Raw genomic sequence first — 21,576 nt, 5'->3', positions numbered from 1 at the left:
TTCCCCATACTGTATTTCACATCCCTGTGACTATTTTGTGACAACCAATTTGTACTTTCTAATCCCTTCACCTTCTCCCCTACCCCCCAACCCCCCTCCCATCTAGCAACCATCAGTTTGTTCTCCGTATCTCTGTGTCTATTTGTTTTGTTTGCTCGTTTATTCTGTTCTTTAGATTCCACATATAAATGAGGTCATATGGTATTTGTCTTTCTCAGTCTGACTTATTTCACTTAGCATGATATTCTCTAGGTCCAGCCATCTTGTTGCAAATGGTAAGATTTCATTCTCTTTAGCAAACATTGATGCGTATGCTTTTCTCCTGGTTCCCGCTCAACTGTGGGCTCTCTGCTGGGACCATTGTACATGTGTTTTCCACACTATGTGCCCCGCTTCTGCAGCACCCTCTCCATACCCTCTGAGGGCTGACCTGGTTCTCTGGGCTCAAGTGGTGGGCAAGATCCCATTTCTACCCCCATGGATCCCCCATTCTGTTGCCATGTTCCTTTCCATCTCTGACCCATTGGAGAACTACCAGAGGAGCCTGGACCTGAGTCTGAAACAGCTCTCCACTAATCCAACCCCCCTGAGTGGTGGGAAGGAGACCAAGCACTTCCTCTTTTTTGGGCAGAATCACTGGCCAATTCTCCTACCCAGCCCTTCTACTCTACTCTCCTGTTCACCCCCTATGAGGTCCCAGAGGCCATACATTCTAGCAACAGGGAGGTGGGTGTGCCTGGATCATTGCAGACAAAAATAATTGACTCAATTCTTTGCAGTCATCTTTCATGGCCCAGCTCAAACACCGTCTCCTTGGTGTGGCTTTCCCTGATTCCCACAGTCAGAATTCTGACTTCACTTGCTCACCAATTATGATCTTAGACAAGTTCCTCTCCTTTGGCCACCTCAGTTTCCTCATCTGCAAAATGGAGACACTGTTACCAAACTAATCTTACAGTACATTAAAAGGCTCTCCATTATAAGCCAATGGATGTAGAAACCTGGCTCCCCTCCCCTTGCCCTCTTTGCCAGACACAGGAGATGGGGAGATACCCAAGTGAGCTGACTACACCAGTGCCTACACAGTCTATAAAACCAAGCCCTTCCCTGGAATGGCTGTTCCCTCCTTCTCCACCCTGTGGAATTCCTATTTAACCTTTAAGGACAAGTTCAAATGTCATTTCTTCTGTCCTCATTCCTCTGCCCTCAGGGAAAATAAATTTTCCTCTCCCTTGTATTCCTGTAACTCTTTGTCGCTATTATATCTCTTGTAAATTTTATCATATTTAACTTATATTATTATTATACATTTATTATTCGAAGGTGGAGACACTCTGCTATTCCCTTGCTAGATACGCTCTCAGCTCCCCTCACTCTGCTGGTAAATTACTTGAGGTCAAGAACTGTATTTTGTTCTTTGAGATAAATTCACAGTGTCTACATGATGCTTGGTACCTACTGTGTTTCCCTGAAAATAAGACCTAGCTGGACCATCAGCTCTAATGCGTCTTTTGGAGCAAAATTAATATATGACCTGGTCTTATTTTGCTATAGTATAAGACCGGGTCTTATATAACATAATATAAGACCCGGTCTTATTTTAATATAAGATCGGATCTAATATAATATAATATAATATAATATAATATAATATAATATAATATAATATAATATAATATAATATAATATAATAATGTAAGACTGGGTCTTATATCAATTTTTCTCCAAAAGACTCATTAGAGCTGATGGTCCAGCTAGGTCTTATTTTCAGGGAAACACGGTAGTAGTTAGTTGCTCCATAAATATCCATTAATTCAAATTCAGTTTTGTGTGTTCCCTGGATTCCGGAGTGAGCTCTGGAGGTAAATTCTACCTTCATGAGCCCGGTGCATATGCAGGGCCCAGACCCTGATACTAGTTTATCTGGAACCAACAACAGAATCCACAATCTAGTCCACAGAGTCTGTGGAAGAGGGCTCCCACACAGCCTGGGAGTGGGAGGCAGGAGTGGGATGGCCTCGCAGTTTCATAGATCTTAGCTGCAAGCCAGTGGAGGCAGTGAGCCATGCCTTAAGAGTGGGTTCTGGAAGCACCAAATCATGTCTATAGTTAAACGTGTTAGTTCATTATATGTTAAATAACTTCATTTTCTTTCTTTTTTTCTTTTTTTTTAAGGAGAGCACAGCTCACAGTGGCTCATGCGGGGATCGAACTGGCAACCTTGGTGTTATTTGCACCATGCTCTAAACAACTGAGCTAACCGGCCATCCCTCATGACTTGATTTTCTTTGTAAAAATTTAAAAGTGCATAGGTATAATATGACTCCACATTTATCAATCCTTCCTTCCTTCTATAATACATATTATAGAAACAGATACCAACATTTACCCACAATCACATCTTACCCTCACAATGATTATTTGAGGTAGGTGACAGTATTACCTCAATTTCATCAATGTGGAAATTAAGAGAGGATAAGAAACTTCCCCAAGGTCAAGAAGACTAAAACTCAGGGCTGACTGCAAAGGTCTAGTTCTTCCCAGTCAGCACATAATGCTCCTTTCCCATCTGAGAGTCAATTACTTGCATCCACTGGTCTCAAATGCACAAATGGGTCTGACACGTTTCCTACGCCCTCAAGAAATTGGTGTTCTACTAGAGGAGACTTATATAGAAATAAATAAAAACATAAAGCACAAAAAAATAAAGCTAAGGACTAGAAGTATGTGTAATGGATTGTGGGGGAGGCTGAGAAGGGATTGATCCATTTAGCCTGAGGGGACCAGGGAGGGCTCCACAGAGAAGCTAACTCTTGGGGTAGGCCTTGAAGGCTAACCTGAATTTTGACAGGCAGAGAATGAGGACAGAAGAGAATACAGGAGTTTGAGGCACAAGGGCCCACATGTGCAAAGGCACAGAGGAGGAGAAGGCCAGCTGTCCTTGGGCATGGAGGATAGGCCAGTGAAGCTAGAACATGGGATTTCTGAGTACGAGCTGGGCTGTGACAGGCTTAGTTTTGTAAAAGTGTTGGACTTGTTTCTTGAAGCCCTAGAGCATTGGCGATGGCATCGGAGGAGGAAATGACATGGGCTGACCTGCACTGTATAGGAGGGAGGGCCTGGAAAGATCGTTTCCAAGGAGGAACTGGGAAGTAATTAGGGTTCTGCATCCTTTAGAAATTACTGTCAGCTCCCAACATCTCTGCCAGTATTGGTTTCAGGGATGAGAATAAGAACGCAGGAGTCTCTTTCTTGTTGAAAGAGGCACGTTGGAAACCCGAAGTGCTGCCAGGCCCCGGTGCAGTGTCCCCACCATAGGACAGACTCATGGCTGTTCTGAGTGCTGAGGACGTGTCTGCTTGAACAGCTCAACACCCCCATCAAGACAAAGCCTGATACGATGCCCTCTGCCAATGGTAACAGCGGGACCAGAAAAGGACAAGAGCTGGCATCGGGGATTCCAGAGATCAGCCTGCAGCGCTCATTGCACATGTTGGCTTCAGGACTGGAGGATCGTTTCTCCAAATTAGCAAGATGTTCTAGATCCATGATTACACAATCCTTATTTGGCACATGATTTATAAACACAGATTTATGTATTCTCTATAAATGTAAATTACATATCTGTGCCCAGGGCATCGTATATTTACATGTCCTAACACAGACCGGAGTAATGTTCCATTCCATATAATAAACCCAGGCAGCTCTTGTATCATTAGTCCTACAATACGTATTGATATTAATTACCAGGCACTTTGCGTTGAGGACCTTTAGAAAATCATCCTATTTTCTCCTTTTTATTTTTTAAAAATATATATTCTGAACTCATCATGAATAAAACCAAACAATCTCTTTTGGAAAACAGCCCCCAAATTCTTTGGCTCTGAAAGAAAACGTAGTGCCAATTTTTTGCCTAATAAAATGACATTTTACGTGGAATTTGAGTCAAACCCAAAGGAAGGAATTCTGGTTCTCTGAGTCAGCAAAAGAATTCGGTCTTTGCTATCCAATACTCCATTATTCATTGGCCTCAATTGGCAAGAGAGCTGTCGGTACTTTGGAGATGACCAGAAAAGCAGTGATGGTGGGGGCAGGGGAGGTGTTGGGTAGATAATGAGAGAAAAACAATATGAAGTGCCTCTCAGGCCAACTCTGGACAACATGCCGGACATGTATTATTCGAAGGTGGAGACACTCTGCTATCCCCTTGCTAGATACTCTCTCAGCTCCCATGTCCGCTTATGAGGTCATTTTCCTGAGCAAGAGCTTCAAATCAAATGGATCATTGTTGGGCTGCTGGCCCAATCACGACTTAGCATTTAGAGTCCCAATAAGCAAGGCCAGCAGAAGGAATTGATTCCTCTCTATGAAACACCCCCTCCCTGAGCCCTGGGCCCCCAGATGGCTCACCGGGGCCTGCGGAAAGTCAGGCCATACTGCTGACAGGCCAGCCCCACGGTGGGTGTGTACACGATGGGCATGAATTTCTCCACATCTGATGTCAGCACTCGGTAGAAGAGCTTCTCATTCCGATCTTGGAGTGTCATGAGAATAATGTACCTTGGAAAGAAAGACAGAAACCAAGTCGTTCACACGAGCAGCATATGTGGCAGCAGGGCAGGCCATTGGCACAAAGACCCAGGGCTCCCACTCAGCTATTTACAGTGGCACAGGTAGGGGCCAATCACCCATCTCCCCAGGCCTGGGTCTCATTTAGGAAATGTGGAGAGTATTACCTGCCTTAGGATACTTGTTATTATACATGGGGTAGGTCCTGTTCTAAGTATTTGACACAAATTCATTGAAAGCTCCCAATGACTTGTGAGGCAGGTACTGTAACTCTTGCTAATAGCAAGTCCCCTATGAGCGACAAAGGGGACTGAGACACAGAGAAATGAAATAACTCACCCCAGGTGGCAAAGCAGGGATTTGAACCTAAGCAATCTGACTCTAGAATCTGTGCTCTCAACCGCTGTGCAAGATGGTCAGTTATGTTATTATTATGTGGACATTAATGAATAAAACAGGATAGTCACATTCTGAGGTGGAGTAAGGCCAAGGAAAATCCTGGACATGCAGTGAGGCACAAATCGGCCTTTCCTACCTCACAGGGCTGGTTTCTGTCACAAGCAGAGTTTACAAGTGGCTGAGCACCAAGTGATCTCAGGAGGCATGTTCCCCCCAAATTTCTCTCTTGCCCATTCCCTGAAGCCTGAAATCAATTAGCCAGGAAAAGAGCCTTGCATTCACATTCCTAAAAATGCAAAAACCCCTGGGAGAAAAATAACCCAGGGCTTGAAGTTCACAATGAAATGTAAGTGACTGCTGATATCACAACCTTTGTGGACCACAGTTTGGGAGAGTATGGAGGTGCTTGAGGTCCTGGTCTGGAATGGGGTGAGAGAGATGCTTCGATAGGGTAAGATCCCTGGGCGTGGTGTCAGGGTCCTGGGTTTGAATGCCAGCTCTGCTGTACTAGCTGTGTGACTTTGGGGAAGTATTATGATTTCTTGAGGCCCCAGTCTTTTCTTCCCCACCAAAGGCACTGGTCCAGACCTAAAAATTGTGTTTTACAAGGTGCTTTTACGAAGGGAGGGTTTATGCTTAGAACAGCCAGGATCTCAACTCATTCCCAGTGTAAGAACTCCTTACACAGTATCCGTTTGTACACATCTCTTCCCAATTCTGTATTCACTGATGCCAAGTCAGTAACGTGAAATCGGGAGTATTTACACCATAGAAATGGACAAATACTATAAATCAGGGCTCCCCCCCACCATTGCCTGCCCAAGAACCAGTTATTGAATATTTGTCAGTACACCACTGCCCTTATCCAAAAGAAGTTGGGGAGCTTCCTTAGCATTTCCCCAAGCACCTGCTGAAATGAGTGACCCCTGGGAATGAGGGGGTCAGAGTAGTCAAGAGAGCATCAAGAATAAGTCCTTTGGAGCTCCCAGGGTCAGGCACATCTTCCGCCCCTAGCCTGGCATGTCTCCCCGGCCATATGAATGATGCCCATCTCGCTGGAAAGAACTGGGTAGGGAAGCATTTCCGACTCTAATTTTTAGAGTTTAGTATCTTTAGGAAAGAGGATTTCACTTCACACTTTAATTCTACTTTGTAAATTTAACAAAAGAAGGCGATTCAGATCATTCAAAGTTAGGGCATGTCTCATGATGGTAGTTGGATTCATCATGTATTTTCTGGTTTGCTCTTCAGGGTGACATGGCTAGACCCGGTCTGCATAGGATAAACAAAGGAAGAGAATATTTGGTCTGGCATACAGTATGGCCTTGGAGTCATGTGAGTAACACTCATAGAGTTTAGTGTTTCAGGCGTAGAGGGGATTAGGCAGAGGCTTACGTATCCGTTACTGCTTAGAGGCAACGAACGGTATGGGGGGAGCATAGGAAGGTTGATCCAGGGTGACCCTGACAAGCTATTGAGCTCTGCTCCTAGGGGACAGCCACACTCTCAAGGATCCAAAGTCCTGGCCATTAAGCTCTACAGATATGTAAAGGGAACCCTTATCTTCTCCCTGCATTTCTGCTGGAACTCATAGCAAGGTCACATATTTATTTATTTATTTATTTATTTATTTATTTATTTATTTATTTATTTATTTATTTATTTACATAGTGTCTATATGTACCAGGCACTGTTCTAAGCACATTTTACAAATACTCATGCATTTACCCTCGTCATAACCCTATGAGTTAGGTACCACTGATTGCACAGATGAGAACGATCCAGAGAAGCTTGGCAACTTTTGCTATGAAGAGGTAGAATCACGATTTGAAGTCGGTCTAGTACTAGAGTCTAGTCTTGTAGCCACTAAGCTCTGATGACTTTTAGCTACGGCGTAGCAGAGTTATTGAAAGCACAGACTCTGTAGCCAGCTACCTGTGTTCAATCCTGGTTGTGCCAGTTCCTAGCCATGTGACTTAATGACCTTCTTTAGTAAATCTAATAAGGCTGCCCCTGTCATCCCCACTTGGTTCTTCATGGCTATACCCTCACTGGGGAGGACCCAGAAGGTGGCCGGATTATTAACTGCTCCCCTAAGCCTCCAACATATGACATCCCAGGTCGTTCCGAAGGTGTCTCTGTCCATCTCCCCTCTTCTCCACCACGTTCCCCTTGTTCCAGGAACCTGGGCCATGCACCACTTCCTCAACACACCCGTCCCACACCTTTGCTCTGCTCTTCCCTCTGAGTGACATGCCATCTGTGAACCCACTGCTGTTGGCTGAAGTCCCATCAGTGCTTCCGGGCCTGACTCAGGTCCCACCACTTCCCATAGAAATTCCCAGATTCCACTGGTTGGAATTCAGTTTCCCTTCCCGGTTCTCCCAGGACATGGTGACTGCCTCGAGCACAACAAGCCCTGTCCCTCTGGGAGACCATCACCCCTTTGAAAGGCAGGGCTGGGTTTGGGATTTCTTGGAAAGGCTGTCAGCCTGTCCCAGCTGGAGGGCATCGAGGAAACACTCTGTGGACCACAGGAGACAGACAGCGGGGCCCAGGGCTCAGGCAGAGAGCAGATTTTAGACACTGACTTGTCCAGGTCACTCTGCTGCCGCTCATAGGATCTCATAATCCGGAGGAGCTGGACGTCCTGGCTCAGGAAGCAGGGGGGAATTAGGCCATGGATTCCAAGCTGCATCCTTTCTTCCAGTGTGAAGGCCATCCCCTGGGAGAACAAGAAAAACGCACACACACGTAAATGGATATGCAGGAAACCAAGGAAAAGAAGTGGTTCCATCCACAGACAGGCAAACGTCACTGTGACTCAATAGAAAGGGCCCTGGACTCAAACCCCATCTCTGCCATTTAAGAAGACGGGACGTCTTGTGCCAGTTACTTTGAATCTTCTGAGCTTCAGCTTCCTCTTGGAAAAATAAGGACAATAGCTACATGGTCAGGTTTTTGGCTTGTTGTTTTAAATGCATGTTGTTTTTTAGAACACTTTACGATTTATAAAAAAAAATTGAGAGGATAGTGTGGAGAGTTCGCTATATCCCCTCACCCAGTTTCCCCTGTTATTAATATTTTACATCAGTATGGTACTGAACCAGTAGTGATACATTATTATTAAATAATAATTTTTTTGTTCCGAGATGATCCAGGAAACTAAATTACATTCAGTCATCATGTCTCCGTAGGCCCTTCTTGGCTCTGACGGTTTCTCAGACTTTTCTTGTTTTTTATGACCTTGAGAGTTATACCCCTCTACTAGGATTTGTCTGAGGTTTCTCTCATGACTAGACTGGGGTTATGGGTTTTTTAGGAGGAAAACCACAGAGATAAAGTGCCATGTCCATCCCATTAGGTCAAGGTACATACTATCAACATGTCTTATCACTGCTGATACTGACCTTGACCCCCAGGCTGAAGTGGTGCTTGTCAGGTTTCTCCACTGTAAAGTTACTCCTTTTTTGGAATTCTTCTGCATGACATATTTGTCTCTTCTCCCCCATTCATTTATATGTTCAATCGTTTATTTATATTAGAATAGAATAGGGTATTATTAGAATAAATTATTATTAGAATAAATAGGGTATTTATTTTATACTTTGGGTAATAATCCAATCCTGCTTTATATACTTTGTTGCTGAAATTGTTCCAGTCTTGGCCATTGGGAACTCTTTCAGTTGGCTCCTGTGTCCCTTTGACATATTCCCATAATTTTTTCCCATTCCTTCCTTTTTCTTTCTTCCTTTTTTTCTCTCTCTCTGTCTCCCTCTCCCCTTCCCCTCCCCTTCCTTCCTTCCTTCCTCCTCTTTCCCTCCCTCCCTCCCTCCCTCCCTCCCTCCCTCCCTCCCTCCCTCCCTCCCTCCCTCCCTCTCTTCCTCTTTCCCTCCCTTCCATCCTTCCTCTATAAGAAGCTCCAGGCTCGTCTTGTATATTGCCTGCTCCAGTCCTAGAATCAGCCATTTTCTCAAGGAGCCTGATTTCTGTTTTGGAGTGTGGTATTAGAAACTAAGCTCCAGGCTCTCCTTATTATTAGTGCTCCTTGTGACTGGGGTTTCATTGTTTCTAGCCCCTCACAGCAGACAGAGCAAGACAATGAATCTTTACTAAGCTAAACAGAAGTTCATACTAGTCTCTTCAACTCTAATCCATCACCACATGGATCATTCTGGCCTCATCACCCTGCTGATCTGTAAATTCTCACTCCAACAGTGACAGACTTAGCTCCCACCATTTCCTATCCATTTACTTTATTACTCAATTCCAGTATACATATATAGCAGTATCAAAATTGTTCACCTGTACTACAATGGGAAGCAACTTTATAAACTAGAGTACAGTGCTTCTATACAGTATCTTTTGTCTTTACTCTTACTAACCCCATTCATTTCCAAAGTTGCTTAGGTCAGCATTTTTCCGTCCACCCCATTCACTGCAGTTGTATCATACATACATTTGTAATACTGTTAAATTCTCTTGTCACAGTCTGCATTCCTTACTGAGATCCCCCAACCTAACGCATGAATTTTTAAAAATCTGCTACATTAAAGTCCATTTTTGTACTGTGAAGTCCTATGAGTTTTGACAAATGCATCATGTCTTATATCCATCATTTCAGTATTATACAAAAAAGTTTCACTCCTCTACAAATCCCATGTGCTTTACCTATCATCCTTGAACTTGTGGCAACTACTGAGTTTTTAAAAAATTTTTTAAATCTTTACAGTTTTGCCTTTCCAGAATGTCATACAATTCAAATAATATAGATTGGCTTCTTTCACTTAGCAATAAGCACTTAAAGAATAGTCTCTTCAAGTGACAACTGGATTTCCACATGCATAAAAATAAAGTTGTATCCCTACCTTACACCAAATACAAAAATTAACTTAAAATGAATCAACAACCTAATATAAGAGCTAAAATCATAAAACTCTAAGAAGAAAACATAGGGGTAAAGCTTCATGACCCTGGACTTGGCAATGGATTCTTAGATATGATATCCAAAACACCAGCTACAAAGAAAAAATTAGATAAACTGACTTCATCTATTATAAAAACTTTTGTACACAAAAGGACACAATCAAGAGAGTGAAAAGACAACCTACAGAATGGGAGAAAATATTTTGGAAATCATATATTTGGTAAGGGTTTGGTATCCAGAATTTATAAATAACTGCTACAATTCAACAACAACAAGAAAACAACCCAATTAAAAAACAGGCAAATGACTTGAATAGACATTTCTCCAAGGAAGATACACAAGTGGCCAATTGCATATGAAAAATTCTTAGCATCATTTGTCATTAGGGAAATGCAAATCAAAACCACAAATACCAGTTCACACCCATTAGGATGGCTAGAACTGAAAAAACAAACAAACAGGAAATAACAAATGTTGGTGACAACGTGGAGAAACTGAAATCCTCGTACTTGCAGGTTGGAATGTAAACTGTTGCAGCCTCTATGGAAAAATAATTTAGTGGTTCCTCAAAAAGCTAAACATAGAATTACCATATGGTCCCAGCAATTCCACTTTTACATATATATACCCAAAGGAATTGAAAGTAAGGATTTGAACAAATACTTGTATGCCAGTGTTCACTGAATAATTATTCATCATAGCCAAAAGGTGGAATCAATGTGGGTGTCCACCAAGATACGAATAAATGAACAAAATGTATATATGGACAATGAAAACTTATTCAAACATAAAAAGGAATGAAGCTCTGATACATGGATGAACCTTAAAAACCTTATGCTAAATGAATCCAGATATGAATGGACAAATATTGTATGATTACATTTCATTCCATGAAATGTCTAGACCAGGCAAATTCACAGAGAAAGGAAGTAGATTCGCTGTTACTAAAGTCTAGGGGAAGGGGAGACTGGTGAATTACTGCTTAATGGTTACAGAGTTTCTGTTTGAGGTGATGAAAAGTTTTGGAAGTGGATAGTGGTGATAGTTGCACAACATTGTGAATAGATTTAATGCCATTGAATTGCATACTTAAAATGGTTACAATGGCAAATTTTGTTGTATATACCTTACCACAAGTTAAAAATATTAATAATGTATTAGACCCCAAACCATTGAATTGTACACTTTAAATGGGTGAATTGTGTGGTATGTGAATTATAGCTCAATACAAACTGTCTTTAAAAAATTCCTTGCATGTTTTGGATATAAGTCCTATATCAGACATGTGTTTTGTAAATATGTCTCTGAGTTTGTGGCTTGTCTTCTCATTCTCTTATCAGGGTCTTTCACAGAACAGTATTTTCTGGTTTGGCTACCAGCAGGGAGAGATGCGGAATAAGTAGGACATCATGGAATTTGCTCTCTGGCCCAGTTAAGCCCTACAGAGACTGTCTGCTGGCCGAAGTTGCAGGAACTATTCTCATAAGGGACACTGTGAGACATGGGGACATAAGCTGCCTGGCTTTATCCCAAAATGATATGGAGCAACACATGATAAAAAGAGACTTATTCTGTGTAGAACTCAGGGTGGCTGTGCTGAGGTGAGGGCTGCTCTGGCACTGCCACAGCTTCCTCAGTTTTCTCACGGAGGGAGGGCCCAGGCAACGCCACAGTGGTGAGCCCCTTAGTGGCTCCGTGGTTGGTGGATCCCAACAGGGAAGGGACCAGAATCCCTATGGGTGGGGGGGATTGTGTAGGGGGCTGAGAACAGTTTTTAACCATCTAACTAACTGACTTACTAACTAACTAACCAACTAACTGACTGACTAACACTGTTAATATGACCCCCATTGTATTCAAGGGTGATGATACCTAAAGCAACTCTGGTTAATGAGAATATCCAATCTTACTCTCTGCTTTCTTTACAACCACATTGCGGATGGTTTTACAGCCTCCACTTTTTACAGATGAGAAGGCTAAGCAAGCGAGGTTATGTAGTTCTCCTGAAGTTACAAAGCGAGTACCCCTATTTTATTGCTTCTTAACCCAGGATGCTAGTTATTAAATAATTAATAAGAATATTTCATGTGGTCATTTTTCTCCTGATTAATTTTGACTAGAGGTTAAGTGACAGAACCAAGATTTGATCACAGGCTGCATTCTTGCCCCAACAGTGGCGGATTTCCTGCCAGGACCTTGGTGAGATTGACCTTATAAAATGTGAGTTGGGATGGGGAGTGGCGAGGGAGGAATGGAAAAAAAGAAATAGAGAAGAAAAGTGAATAAAAGGTTCCTAGGCTACTCCCAATTTCCTTTTTGTTTTCGGTTTGTAACTTGCGAGTCTCTAAAATTACCAGTATAGGCTCCTCTTATGTTTTTATTATTTCTTTGTTTGAGGTTTCATTGTTAGTATATAGGAATGCAATGGACTTTTGTACGTTGATTTTGTAGCCGGCAAGGCTTACGTTTTTATAAAGTAATAATGATGAGTCAGCTTATGAAAACCCTGAAGAATTGTTCCTCCTCTCAGATCTGCTGGAACTTTAAGAAAGATCTATGCGAAGATAGGCTCAACTGTGTTTGAAAGTATGACTCACAGAGACTTCTCGAAGTGTTCTCCACACATAAAATACCAACCTTTTTTTTTCATCAAAGCCCAGAGTCACCAGTTCATAAATCCCATGGGCTGGCCACCAGCTTTGCATGAATGGTGCAGCAAGGGTTCCTGATGCTTTTGCAGGAAACCACCTCACCCCGGAGACTGGGCACTTTCACCAGACACCATTAGGCAAGCGACTGTTCACTGGCTTGGTAAAGATTGCAGTCATTGCTCCTTGGCCCTGGGGAGGCCCAGGCATTTAATTATGACATCATCGTCATTAATGACCACTGTGGGTTTTAATAGCAGTCCGCTTCTCTCTACAAGGCTAAGTGTTTCTCTTGGCCGACTGCCACCAACCTCTTTTGTATTTGAGGAAAAAGTATGACCATTTAGCAACTGGTAATTTCAAGGATTAAGAAAAAAAAAATACTACTAGAAGCTTCTTTTCATCCTGAAGCTAATGTTAAGGCTACTTCAGATTTACAAGTTTGTAAAACAACAAGGCTGTACCATAGCCTCCAAAATAGGATAGGTGCATGACGATTCATGAGGCTGTGGGGGCAAAGTATTAGAATCTGCATTTCTCTCCAAAAGCAAAAACTTGGCTAATCGACACTTAGACTCTTGGTCTGTCTGTCAAAAACAATCATAATTCCCATAACTATACCAGGGGTCCTAGGGTAAAATACGGTTTGTACAACATTGAGGGGTTGCCAGTGGGACCCTTATTCATTCTTACCACACTGAGAAATGACAGTTTCAATGTGCCTAATTAAATGCAGTTGTGGATTATCTATCTAGTTTTAACAAAGATCTTAAAATAGGATAAGTGGCTTTTGAAAAATGGCTGATTCCTTAGCTATATTTCAAACTCATACCCTGTGGTATTTAGGGCACACCAATAGGGACTTGCCAGTTATTACTCTTTTGGCAATGTTTCAATTGTTACAGACCACTGCTCTGACCACTCCCCTCCAGCTACGGGTCCCTCCCAACTAGCTCTGGCTTCTTCCGGGGAACCTCTGGACGTCCCAGAGACCCAAACAACCAATGCGTTAAAGAAGGGCAAAGCGGAGGGCTTCAAGACCCCGATCTCGCACTAAAATCCTGGGACTGTTTCGATTGCTCAGCGCCTGTGCTGTACCAGCGCTAATCCTTTAACTGTCACCCCTGACTTTGCCTATTTTATCATCTTCTCTGCATGATCGTCTCTGGCCCAGCCACTGAACTCTACTTGTGGGCTCAGCATTGCACAAGTTCCCTGGACCAAACTTGCTGACGTCAGAGAGAAGCTCATTGAATAGATCCCACTGTCAAGTGGCTCAGAGGCAGCAAGCCCACCACGTGGTGCCCCTGCGCCTGCCTCCTGCTTGTCAGAGACCCAGGTTCTGAGTGCCCCATTCCTTCCGACTGAGCATTTCTGAGGGGAGCTCTCCCAGTACCACCGGGGCCTCTGCCTGGGGCTTGAGCCCGGCTGTATGCTTGACAATGTCTTCTCATTCATCCCATGAGCATTTCTGAGTTCCTACTCTGTGCCAGGCCCACCACGTTGGGCACTGGGGCATCCCAAAAAGGAATAGGTGCTGGTCACTGTCCTACTGGATGAGTCTATTGGATGAGATCCATGGATTAACATGTAATGGCCATCCTGAGCCTTCACCTTGAGCAAGCCACTTCTCCAAGTAGAAAATTAAGTGCTGCTCCTTTCACGTGCTGTGGGATTCAATGAAATAATGCATGGGAAACACTCAGCACAGGTACTGTCACCTAGAAAATGCTCCATGAATGTCAGCTGTTCTCCTTATTACTATTTTGTTCACGGGGTAGAGCTCATTAACAGATGTTGGAGATAAGCCCTGAAGTGTGGTGTGGGGGCAGAGCCCCAGAAAGTAGTTTCCAGGCTCTCAGCCTCACATAGACAGGTGCTGACTCAGGTAGTAAATGGCCAACTGTGATTGCATGGCCATCAGCTGTGGCTAGTTGGCCGTCAGCTGTAACCAGTGAGCCATTGGCTACTAATATAACTGCTGTGGCTATGCTAGCAAAGAGAAGAGAAGAATGGGGGCTAGCAAGAAGATGGCGGCTGGGCTGGCAAGCGTGGATGGCGGTTTGCGGACAGTGTGGATCCAGCCTCCAGTGAGAGTATAGTGCCGCCAGAGAGAATATAGTGGTATGACTCCCCTACCTATGGCTCCGTGGGTGTTCCTTTTTGGCCTCACCATATCCTGCGTTCTTGTGTGGGGAGTGGGAACAGAGACCCCACCGGGTCTCCCGCACGACAAATGGTGCAGCGAGCAGGGTCTCCCGCATGACATGTGGTCAGGAGCTAATCTGCCAGAAGGGGGCTGGTGGAAGGGGGGGGGAGTGACATCACCACATCAAGTGTAACTGCTTGTCCATGGCTGTGCAGGGCTCCTGCCTCTGCAGCCCTGTGCACTGCCCAAGCTGCAACAAGCACTCTTTCTGGCTGCTCTGACTCACATCAATATCCTTACCCACTGCCCTCCTTCAGCTTCCCATCCACAGTCAGGCCCCCTCCTCCAGGAGGTCTTCCCTGAAGCCTCATTTCACACAGCTTCCCGCTTCTCTCAGTGTCAGTGTCATACAGTTTAGCACATGAAATGTGTTTTCTGTTTGAGTCCCTGAGCCTTAATTACTATTAGTAAACTCAGGGTAGTGGGATGCAGACAATTTGAAACGGCTGACACAGGGCTGTAGCACAACAGTTATCATCAGCATCAATAACGATGGCAAGCATTACCTTTTATTGGGCACACGTTGGGCTGGTTTAGGCACTGAGACAGGCACCTCATGCTTCTCAGCGCTAATCCTCACAGCCACCGAAAGTTAATTATCCTGTGATTATTATCTTTGGTTTGTGGACTAGGAAATTGAGGCCAGAGGGGTAAGTAATGTGCCTGAGGTCACAGCGAGTTGATGGAAAAAGCAGTAGAACCCAGGTCCATACACTTCCAAAATGCATCCTCTTTCCTCTGAGCTAATCAACTGTTCCTGAGAGTTAACAGATTAAATAGGTTGTTGACTGAGTTGGCTTTTGTTTGACTAGAGATAAAGTTATTCTGCTTCTCCAGATAGAGCCTGTTACCTTAATGGTCCAGCTACTGCTGAGTGACCCTCTGCATTAGTGCCAGACCAGTCAGCCCCTCTGCAAACAGGTGTGCTTGTACCTCTGTGACGACGTCTGTGTATGGCCCATGGCACACACGTGGCCATGTTTCCTCTGACTGGCATCATTACTGGATGGAAGGCTTAACGGACACACGTGTAAGCGAAGGTTTTCTGTTCTACCATCATTACGTCATGCTCTGAGCTGACTGTTTATGCTGTAAGCAGTCAATCAATCAATCAAATATAACAGCAGTGTGGCATAGCTGGGACCAAGCTGTGGGCCATCAGCTCCCAAACGGTACAATTAAAGCAGATTAGCTGTTAGGGGACTGGAAGGCATTTCCCGGTCCTTTTCAGACTCCTTCATGTCTCTGTTTGGGATTTTTATGAGTTAGGGTGACGTGGACTCCAGTTGGAGACAGGAAGTGGGATTGCCGAGGCTGCTGTTCTCTCACTGAACCCCAGGTTTATGAGGGCCCCTGAGTACACTCCTGGGATGGATACATGAGGGTCTTAGAAACACAAGTCTTAGCAGACACAGACCTGAGAATGGCCTTCCTCCCAGACTTACTTCTGTGATCAGATGCAAAATTACATATCCAGAAACACCTCGTAAATTCATGAAAGGGGAGTGGATGACACACTGCTCATTACTGTCCAGAACCAACCCTAAATCAGATTTGGGCTCACAGACTAGGCTTTGGTGCTGTGGGCTGCAAATGTGTGGTCTTTCCATCTATGGTGTACACAGAAGCTCTTGTTCTCATGGGAGATACAATTCAGTTTTCCTTCCAAGAAACAGCAACCTGGACAGGGAAGTACTGCACTCACACAGCCAGGATGGGGGAGTGGGAAGGGAACTGGAAGACAAAAGTTCTGCGTTTAGTTTCTCCACTTTCAGACTGTGTGGTTCTGGGGAAGTTACTTCACCTCTCTGAGTCTGCCGCCCTCACTGGGTGGTTGTGTCAATCAAATGAGTCATGGATGTTGAGATCTCTTTGTAAATTCAAAGATGTGGTAGAAATGTTTAAAAATGGCGGTGTCTACTGCAGTTTCATATCCCTCTAGGTTCAGAACTACAAGCAATTTAGCAATTGCACTTTATGGTATTTATTTTCTTTCTTGTCTCTTTTCCTTTTAAGACAATATGTTCCTTCAGGGCAGGGACTAAACCTAAATAAATTGTGTGCCCCTTTTGCCTAACATGTCTTGCATATTTTTGCTGCTTTATTGTTTCTAAAATGGTCTCATCTGGTTTCTGTCATTTGATCCTAGACAGGGCAGGTGTCATTATCCCCATTTATAGAAGAGGAAATTGAGGCTCAGATGGGTCAAAGAAATGCTGAGGGCATATGGTTAGTACATGCTACTCACAAGCAAGCGAGAATAATGGCTATTTCAATTGTTCTGCCATTGGAAGACGAGCTTATATGCCAAGTTTTTGGATAAGGACCAATGTGGGGAGAAATGGAAGAATCTGCTCCTGAAATACTTGGCGACTCTAGGATCTTGTCCTAACTGAAACAAGGGAACAGAGGTGGATACTTGGAAGGCTTATGAATCATTCTCTTGGCAAAATTCCCTGTGGCAGTTTGAATGCTTCATGACCTTCTCTTCCCAAGAGACTATTATTTAAAAGTTAAGTAATATTGTTCTTGGCACTGTGATGGCCCTCCAGCTCAGCTGAACCTCAGGCGGGTAACGGCAGAGGAAGGTGATGGGCAGGAGAGCTGCGGAGGACGAGGGAGTACCCCTTCCTTCCTCCAACAACACAACAGCTCTTAGACAGGCTCAGCCGAAGAGGATTAGGTCAAAAAGTGAACTGTGACCAGGAAGCATAAAACAAACAGACACGTTTGGGAGGGTCTCTGAATAGGCATTGTGCATGGAGGCCTGGTGCGTGCCACTGAGTGGGTGGGGGTGCCAGAACTGGGTGCGACCGACTAAGGACAAGTTTATCCGACAGAGTGATTGTCCAGCATGTCATTGCCAAACTGTTCTAGCCCTGATGTTCACCAAATCCTCTTTTTCCTGGGACTTGGCCTCAATTCTGCCACCAGATCAGATGAAGCAAGAAGGAGGTCATTTTGACCTGGACGCAGAATGACCGCTGTGGCACATGGGAGATCAGAGCAACCAGTTTCCTCCACGATCAGGACATCAGGAGGCAGAAGTTGTAGGTCCAGAGTCATTTTGGACTGATTTTATGATAACTATATTTAACTGCCTTTTTAGGTTTTATAAAGTAGTTTTATTTCCTTTGTTATATCTGACAATCCCCCCAAAACGAAAAGAATATCCTTATGACAGTGGTCTCCAAATTTTGCTACCCTTTCGAAGTACCTGGGAGGCTGATAAATAAATGCCCAGGTCACACCCCATACGCATTAAGTCAGAATTCTGCGGACGGAAGCCTGGATAAGGAGTTTTTAATGTTAATTTTTTTAATTTTCCAATTACAGTTGACATACAATATTGTATTAGTTTCAGGTGTACAACACGGTGATTAGTTGTTTATATAACTTATGAAGTGATCACCCTGATAAATCTAGTACCCATCTGGCACCATACATAGTTATTACAATACTACTGACTATATTCCCCATGCTCTACTCTACACTCCCATGACTTTGTAACTACCAATCTGTTCTTCTTAATCTCCACCCTCCTTCACCCATCCCCCCACGCCTCCTCAATCCAGCAACCATTAAAATGTTCTCTGTGACTATGACCTTGTTTCTGTTTTGTTTGTTTGTTTATCCTGTTCTCTTGATTCCACATATAAGTGAAATCATAAGGCATTTGTCTCTGTCTGACTTACTCTGCTCAGCACGATATCCTTCACATCCATCCATGTTGTTGCAGATGGCAAGATTTCATTCTATTTATAGCTGAGTAATATTCCATTGTACATATGTACTACCTCTTTATTGGATGAGGGATTTTTAAAAGTCCACAGGTGATTGCAAGATACAACAGAGTTTAGGAACCACTGCTCTATGAAGTAGGCTGTGAAAGTGTTGTGCCCATTTTGCAGACAGCAATGCTGAGGCTAAGACAGCTTCATAACTTGCCTAAAATCAAGGCCCTAGCAAGTTGCAGAAATGGGACTTGAATCTGGAATTCCATTTCAATTGTTGGTTCATGAATTCATTTACATACTCATTCATTTAACAAGAATGTTTTGAGGACCAGCCGTGGATCAGCACTGGATGTACAAGAGACCAAATAAACGTAGGCCCTGCTGCCATGGAGTTTCAGTCTAGTGATCTGTTTTATTCAAACCAGTGTCCTTTACACCCCCTTATATTTGAGACTTAATTTGAAATTAGGCAGGCGAGTTTAGTGCCTGGCGGGCTGGGGTGCTCAGCAAAATAGCACCCGTAGTATTTTTGCTGGAATTCAGGTATGCAGTGCAGATTTGCCCAGGAGAGGACACAGAGGAAGGGGATCAAGCTTTGAAGTCTCCTGCTCTGGATTCAAATTGTGACCCAACCTTTCCCGGCTGTGTGATCCTAGGCAACTTTCTTAACTTTTCTAATCCTCTATTTCCTCACCTATGGAATGAAGATAGTAATACCCATTTCAAAAGATTGCCATGGAACTAACTGAAACTCCCTGCATGGTGTGCTCAGCTAGTGGCTGGCACCTCTGAGGGACCTAGTAAACATAGCTGTGACCAGGTCCTTACCAGATGGAGGTACATGGGAGAACACAAGAATTTGTTAACCTCGTGCCCCTGAAAGAGACAGCAGCATAGAGTGTCATTAGAATTTCTCATCCTGTTTATTCTTCCTTCTCTCACCTCTATCCTAATCCATTCTATTCATTTGCTTTGGTACTCACAGTTGGGACACCATGTACTTGGAAATCAAGGCTAAGAGCCCAATAAATTTTAACCACTAATGGGGACATAATGCAAATTTAAAACTAATGGGAGAAACTCATAGTGGACTGGATTGAAAGTTAAAAGTCCAAGGGCTGGAATACTTTTTGAACGGTATTTCCATTTAAAAATTAGATTTATATTAAAAGAAAGGGAAAGGAGCATGTAGAACCTCAAACCATGTGAGCTTTTCTTCTTATCAGTGCTTCGTTTATATAATCAACGTTCAATTGTTTCTTTATTCCCTCCTGAGATAGAATCTAATCTTGGCACTTCATGAATTTGAGTCTTCTAAATATTTTCTCATTTCATACACATGATTATGATCTATATGCGTTGGGACCACGTGGACCTAATCAAAGAGCTCTTTTCTGTTAATGATTCCCTGAAAGGTCACTGAATTTCTGCACATGGGGCTTGGTTGTTCTAGAGTGACACCGTCCACCCTGAAAGAAGTGTTGCTGATATTCACAGAGACCTGGCAGGGTGACCTCCCCTCCAAATGTCTCAAAATAAACTCTATACTCAAGGCTGTAGTTGGTGACATTTACCTACCAGGCTCTTCTAAAACCAATATCCTGTGATAGATGAAATAAAGTCAATATTTAAAGTCTCCTTTCAATGACCTACTAATAGCTCGTGCTAAATTAATGTTGATTAACTAAATACAACACTCACTGAATGATTGATTGGGTCATAGAATAGTCTGGAAATGTTAAGTTGCTTTTACAGATGAATACTCACTTTGTAAGTCAGTCTATATTTTATAACTTACGTTAAATTAAATACAGATATTAATACTATTTCTTTAGTGCCTACTAAGGTCTGGGCTTGTGGTAGGTGTTGAATGAACCACTGCCACTTTTCCATTTTATCCTTCTACAACACCCCTCTGGAGTAAAATGTCGGCCAAATATTATACAGTTGCTAAGTTATAGAGCTGGAATAGGAACCCAGGTCTGTGGGCCGTTGAAGTCCACACTTATAATCAGCATTTTGCACATGCCGTTTTGCATTGCATTTTTCGTTGTGATTTTGAACATTCTGCAATCACCTTTGTCAGCCACATTAAAGGCAAGATTTGATCAGTCTACCTGTGGGAGTGTTTCCTGGCTGGCCATATCCTACTACACCCAGCCTTTGACTTTTAAAACCTTCTCTAGAAGGAAAGGGAGACGCATGCAGCAACATTTGGTATTCTGTCCCCAAAGGTGGGGAATGACAGGACTGGGGACAGTAATGAAATAGTCTGTCCAGGACAATAAAACACAGTAGTGTTTGTCAAACTCAATTAAGTTCTGGCTGTGAAATCCATCTACTAGGGAGCAACCAATACTTTAAAAAATGATACAGACTGGAGTAGAAAAGGTCAAGCTGCATCACATTTAGTAAAGGTAAGTACTGAAGTTGCTAAACTTCTGTTTAATTGCCTGTCTGCGTTTGTGCCTGGGTAGCGTGGAGCTATGTGTACTGGCGTGTGATGGAACGTGTACTTTAACTGCAGGTTGTAGTTGAAACATTGTGAAAAACACGGTAATACAGGATAATGACGATGTGTGATGAAGTCAGGCTGCCCAGCTCTGATTCTTACAAGACGCCCGGCCTGGGTACATTACCTGACTTTTCAAGTTTCAGGTTCGTCCTGTGTAAAACGGGGATGTTAATAGTACCCACTTCATAATATGTGTTGTGTGCAACGGGGTGTCTGATGCCTCGTAAGGATTCACCAACTAAGCGTCAGCTGTTACATTACATAAAGCAGTTGGGGTGATAAATATAAATTGGGAGCAAGCACAAGTAATGCTTTGCATTATGTTCCCAGAATGATTTTAATTCCAGACACATCTGGTTCCTGAGCGTCTCCATCTCCATGTCTCACAGGCTGGTCAAACACAACATGCCCCCAAACAAACTCCTCTTCCGTGCGGAACCTGTCTTGTGCATTCTCTGTTCAACAGTACCGCCACCCGTTAGCCCAGTAGAAACTTAAGAGGGTCCTGGAATCTTCACATTCATGTTATTGCCTTAAAATATGAAGACTGCACACTGTCAGAGCACAAGGCA

The 21,576-nt window shown here is 43.4% G+C and overlaps 1 protein-coding gene across 3 annotated transcripts in view; it reads right to left on the bottom strand.

Annotated features, from left to right (window-relative positions):
• The window catches only part of ME3 (malic enzyme 3), a 176,215-nt gene that overhangs the window by 90,252 nt on the left and 64,387 nt on the right, over positions 1–21,576 (bottom strand). For all 3 annotated transcript variants that reach the window (XM_019739628.3, XM_074335628.2, XM_088791527.1), the window contains exons 3-4: positions 7,560–7,693; positions 4,411–4,560 (exon numbers count right to left, since the gene is read on the bottom strand). In XM_019739628.3, coding sequence (XP_019595187.3) covers positions 4,411–4,560; positions 7,560–7,693 — 284 coding nt within the window. The remainder of the gene's footprint in view (positions 1–4,410; positions 4,561–7,559; positions 7,694–21,576) is intronic.

This window comes from Rhinolophus sinicus, chromosome 14 (genome assembly GCF_057876585.1).
Source record: "Rhinolophus sinicus isolate RSI-liver-muscle chromosome 14, RSI-T2T, whole genome shotgun sequence".
Lineage (NCBI taxonomy): Eukaryota > Metazoa > Chordata > Mammalia > Chiroptera > Rhinolophidae > Rhinolophus > Rhinolophus sinicus.
This window is presented reverse-complemented; position numbering and strand designations above follow the sequence as displayed.